Consider the following 5,871-nt stretch of genomic DNA (forward strand, 5'->3'; position numbering starts at 1 on the left):
AATCTGTTTGGAAATGTTAAGCTGGTTACACAGAACTAATATGCCTCAAGGTGGTCATTCTCTCTGGATTAAAGCTGTGGAACAATTGTGGCTCCTGTTACAAGGAAAATGACAAAGGGCCATTATGAAAAGGGACAAAAATCTCTGTTCCCAGAGGGGGACTGACAAGCTGAAAGTCCCCCTGTACATGCCAACACAAAAGGCTGATTGCCTCGGATTGTTTGTTTATGTAAATCAAAAGGCTGCCATTAATTCTGCAAGTGGGACTGCTGAGCAACAAAGAAGGTGGTGATTGGCCAGATTCTCGCTCATGGGTTGGTGGCAAATCTGACAAATTCTATTACTTTTGTGCTATGCTCTATCTGCACACCTTCAGGAAAAGAAGCTTGTTATTATGCACTAAAGGGAATCATTTGTGTCCTTAGAGTAAGAGCTGGATTTGAAGGCAAGAGAACTTCTCAAGGATCTTCCCCAAAGCTCTCTCCAAGTCGGACTCAACTGTACATCATGACAGACGTTCCAGTGACATTCAGTCAGGTTGAGTGTAATGGGGATACACCCCCTGAAAACGGTCAACAAAAAATCACTAAAATCACGGAAAAAGCCAGTGATATGGATGGCACCCCACCATACTGCAGGGTAGAATCTAGTCTTGAAGATGAACCCACGAAAGGAAGTCAGGAGAAAAGTGAAAAATTACAAGAGAACATACTGCTCCACTCGTCCATGGATGAGAAGATTCTAAAAGGTAAAGCATTTTCCTCTTCTATAATTTGCTTGATTTGATTTGTAAACTCACTCAGGAATCTTTGGGTGAACTGTTATGACAGGAATAAGCTGCACATCCTCCCACCCTTGCCCCTGCCCAAATGCAGTCCCTTATCCTACAGGGGCTGCAGAGTATAAGGACTAAACCTCTGCCCTGGGTCAAATCCAGGCTCATTTATTTGATAGCTCTGTGACCCTAGACAACTTTCTTGGCTTCCCGAAGCCTTGGTTTTCTCATTAGAAGAAGGCAGAATAATAGTTCTGATATTTGTACAGTTGTTGTGAAAATTCCTGTTGGTTAAATGTTAACTACTGTTATTTATTATTATATGGACAGCACCATTATTATTCAGTCAGAAGAAATTCATAAATTCAACTTTTCTTTCTAAATCTACCTGGAAGTGTCTGAATTCGTGGTACTATAAACTTACATAGACATTAAAGGAGAGGTTACCGTTATGCTTATACATAAAAGGAATCAGTGAAGAAATGAGTTGGAAGAATGAAATAGTTATTTTTGGTGACCACAAAAATCAAAGACCTCGACCTTGTTAGAGTCTTCATTGGTAATTTATTTATCTTAGACTACTTAAATGTTAAAATATTAATCTTGTGGGGGGTTTTCTTCCCAGAAAAACCAGAAGAGAATCTCTATATTGCTCATAAGGCTATCACAGATCTTTCTCTCCAAGAAACGAGTGTTGACGAAATGACATTCAGAGAAGGTAAGAGGAACTTCCATTTCGTACACAGAAATTGTTTGATGGAAGGTGGAAGACAGTTTTTGCATGGGATGTTACGTGAGTGTGGTATTGAAAAAGCAATCCAGGTAATGCTTTCAAAAACTCAAAGCTGCTATAGGCAGATAAGGGAGTCTGGATTTATCTGTGGGTTCCACCTGGGAAAGCATTACACACTCTTCAAGACTGAGACTGCATGGATCGGTAAAACTGATTGGCACACTTTGACCTGATGATATGATATCTGCGTCTTAATAAGTCAGTCTACTAAATAAACCTTTCCTTTTGATTAAGTGTCTTCAAATCTATGTCAGGCGCCTTGCAAGATGTAAACATTTCGAAAACGGGTTTATCTTAAAAGTTTACCATTGGCATACTGTTTAAAATAATCTTATGAATTTATTTATCTATAGGAAAATTCTAGGCCTCTGCTGTAAGCACAAAATGGTTACCTAATTCTTGTCAAAGAAATCTTCCAGGTGATGAAGTTAATTTTACTTGTGTTCTTTCAGAAAAATGGGAGAAGAAAAAGAACATTGATTTTTAAATGACTGTATTATTTTTCAAATAAACTCAAGAGTCTAAGAGACACAAAATCTTTTAGACTTCTAAGGAGACACCTACATTCAAACAATTTCAAAATAAAGTGGAAGATAAAAATCTACCAGTTAATCATTCATATCCTCTCTTGCAGCCATACACATCTTATCTCAAAATTGAAGTCAGCTTGGTAGACCTAAGTGATTTAGCTTAGTTAGGACCTTAACAAGTAAAACATTGAAGAGATTATTGGTTGAAATATTAGAACATCACACAAAATAGTAGATGCCTAGGAGGATAAGGTTGTTGGCAGTTTCCTGGGTTTGTCCCCTTTGCCTGGACACCTCTCAGACTGTCTGCTGACTACATACGGTGGTCCACTGTGTAGTCACTCAAAGAAGAATGTAGTAAGCAACAGTCACTGTCAAGCTCTTACATTATCACAGATAATTTATAAGACCTAAACCACATGAAATGGACTAAATAACCTCTCACCCTAACCCTTCTACTGCCAATGAGCAAGCGAATTCTGAGAGGCAGGGATCTCAACCTTTCAACTAGAGCCCCTTTCAAATTTGTGATCAGAAAGTCACTGGAGACAATAGTTTTCTATGATCTTTCATTTCCTTCAAATAAAGAATAAAAGCAGTCTGGATTTTTAAAGTGGATGATCTCAGGGTGAGTTTTTCCCTGCATGAATCCTTTTGTGTTTGGTGGAACATGTTCCTCCTGTAGGGTTAGAAGGACACATTATGGTGTTTTTTATTTTCACAATGGCAAACAGCTATAAAGTCCCCAAAGAGAATACTCCTGAGTTGAGAAATAGGAAGATGTTAAAAATACTTAGAATTATAATTTAAAGTCAAGAAGTAATTTCATGCATGACAACTCCATGCCCAAGTCACGAATATGAGTAAAAAGATCAGTTTCTTTGGTTCTTATGGAAAAGAAGAAAACAAAACAAAGCTTAAAATTATAGCAAACATTCGAATACATATTTATTTATGATGTAAAAAACACTGACTGGATGCCAGTGGCCTGATAGGAGTTGTGCACAGCTAATGAGGAGAGATGAACCACCTCCACTTCTATCTCTTTGTGTAAGTTTACAATCTGATTCCTATAGTTGGGAAAACAAAACGAAAAGAGAATGAAAAATCTCTGATGGAAATGGACTTGTCAACATCTTTCAGTGAAAATAGGAAATTGTGGAGGAGAAGGGCAAAGAGGAACAGTGCCTCTCGCTTTATATAAAGACTGTTATGGTGTTGAAAGGGAATAGTGAACGCAACTCTGAGTCATGTGCACTGCAGGTTGAAGCTTCCCACAGAAGTCCTTCAGGGCTGAAAGCTCTGAGAACAACCTCTACTCTCCTATTATTAATTCATTTTTTTCATGCTCAATAAATATTATTGAGGATATGCTGATAGGATGTGTTTGCAAAGTGAAATTTGCAATGAATTAAATGAGCCTCTTAAAAGTCACTGCATGGTACCAAACAACTTAAGTTAATTAGTTGTCGGTTAAGGACATGTCGAAAATAATAGGCTAACCTAACACTCTGTAGATACGACCTCAACATGATTTTTAAATCTTGACTCACTAGAAATCAGTAGCAGATCTTAGGCTCTAGCGTGTGTCCTTTCGTGGACTTGATGCGTCCATTAGCCCAGCACATGACTCTTGGCCATCTGTACTCCTCCTCCATAGCTGGTACTTTAGGACTTGAGAACTCTGAGAAGCATGGTGGTAAACACTGAATTTGCTACTCTGAGTGTGACCAGTCACTGGCAGTCATTATTTCATTATTTTTACTGTTGGAAGAAAGCCTTTTTTCTAACTTTCCTTGAGGAGTGTGTGTGTGTGTGTGTGTGTGTGTGTGTGTGTGTGTGTGTAGGAGCTAGGTCCAAATATTTTTTAATATATTCACATATCCACTCGTGATAGGCTAGACAGGATTTTTAAAAGTGTGTCTCAGGGAATACCAGTATCACTAGATACAGTAGTCCACACCAAAAATGTTCCATAGTCAAATGAGGTTGGGTTGCTGGATGCTAATATCCATTAGTATTTTAAAGGCTTGGATAAATTCTGAAGAGGCTTACTTCATTGTGCTTAATGCAGTGTCTTCCAAGCTAATTTGATGGTGTAGCCTGTTTTATTGTATAAAACATATTAATAACCCATAAAACAATATCCCATAAAATGTTTGGTGGAAAACGATTGTCCAGAAATATAATCTGGAGAATCTGTGGTATTTTGAAATCTCTACACATATCAATTGCCAATTGATTTTGCTACAGGACGTCAGTGGGAGAAGATTCCTTTGAGCAGCAGTTACCAAGAACCAAGTAGACGAAAGGAAAGGATTGCTGAACAACCTTTAGGAGAGAGAGAAGATGAGGATCTGAAGAACAAAACTCAACATCAGGCAATGGAAATTGAATGGCTAGGATTTCGGAAACCAAGCCAAGCTGATGTGTTACATTCTAAGCATGATGAGGAGCAAGAGGTTTGGGATGAAGAAATTAATAATGATGATGATGATGATTGCAAAGATGATGAAGATGAAGTTCGAGTGATAGAACTTAAGAAAAAAAATGAAGAGGGTTCTCAGTTAAAAGAGGAAGGCGATGCAAGTGAGGACTCCCCACTGAGCAGCCCCAGTTCCCAACCTGTCACACCTGATGAGCAGCCAGCCTTCGGGAAGAAGGGTGATATTTCCAGAAATGCTTATTCAAGATACAATACGATATCCTATCGGAAAATCAGAAAGGGGAACACCAAGCAAAGAATTGATGAATTCGAGTCTATGATGCATTTATAAACTAACTGGAACTGAGAAGTTCTCATGCCCACTAAAGCAAAAGCTAATTCTCTTCTCCTGAGATGCATCTTTGTATGCCTTGAGTCATCCCCTATAAAGAAGTGGAAGCTTAATCTCTGTTTCACTGCAGAATAATGTGGAAATAACCCTAGGCAAAACTCAGTCTGGTAACCTCAAATCAAAAAGCTTTAGATTCATTCTTGGATATTTGCTTTTTAAACCCTCACTAATATAGCCTGTGTGCTAAGCACTAAACAGTTTGACTTTAAAAGTAGCAATGCTGGGAAATGTAGTCATCAAATGAAAGAGGACTATTTGAAATGAAATGTATTTCTTTTGGTGTCTTTCTTCCTGAGGGTGATAGAAAGTCTGGTATCAAATCTCTCTTTCTTTAAAACGTGGTTTTATAGACTCTGGCAATAAACTTTCCAAAATACTTTGCCTTTCCTATTATCTTCAGATTTTAAGTTGTTTTTCTTGGCATGTACGGAGTGAAATTCTGTATAGGCTACCTTCCTAGGTGTTACCATTCACTGAATTTTCTCACTAGAGGGGCTGAGCAATTGTCAGTCAGGAAAATTCTGTTTACTAAATGTTGGCTTTATGTTCTCAAGATGAATTAAAGCCATTGTGAGATTGCCACAGGGAGGGGCTGGAAGATTGGTGGGCAATTGACTAGAGTTATATCAGATAGATTATTTCTGAGACTGAAAATAAAATCTCGTCTAGCACAGTTAATGTCATTAAACATGAAAATGACAGCTTTAGCACAATTTTAAGAAAATACCCCTCTCTATTACTACACTTTCTCCTATTAAGAGTATCTCAGAATAATTTTCTTTCCTTAGAAACCTGAGACAACTCTAGTCATAACTGTACTAGTTACTATGAAAATGGAAATAATTATCTTAGAATATTTTCAAAGTAGAGTGTGAGCATGTATTTTTAGTGAGAAAGCTCTGATGGTTGTTGGGAATATATAATTTACTGGACCTC

The 5,871-nt window shown here is 37.8% G+C and overlaps 1 protein-coding gene across 2 annotated transcripts; it reads left to right on the forward strand.

The window, feature by feature from the left end:
• Window positions 1-507: 507 nt before the first annotated feature.
• On the forward strand, window positions 508-5,270 carry ERMN (ermin). Of its 2 annotated transcripts, none has more exons than XM_004324286.4 (3): window positions 508-748; window positions 1,401-1,493; window positions 4,352-5,270. In XM_004324286.4, exons 1-3 carry the CDS (start codon window positions 508-510, stop codon window positions 4,873-4,875), a joined length of 858 nt encoding a protein of 285 aa, XP_004324334.1. In that variant the 3' UTR covers window positions 4,876-5,270. The 2 variants fall into 2 exon arrangements, with proteins under 2 accessions (XP_004324334.1, XP_019777890.1); XM_019922331.3 differs by having other exon boundaries at window positions 1,461-1,493.
• Window positions 5,271-5,871: the final 601 nt, after the last annotated feature.

The sequence above is a fragment of the Tursiops truncatus genome, chromosome 7 (genome assembly GCF_011762595.2).
Source record: "Tursiops truncatus isolate mTurTru1 chromosome 7, mTurTru1.mat.Y, whole genome shotgun sequence".
Classification (NCBI taxonomy): domain Eukaryota; kingdom Metazoa; phylum Chordata; class Mammalia; order Artiodactyla; family Delphinidae; genus Tursiops; species Tursiops truncatus.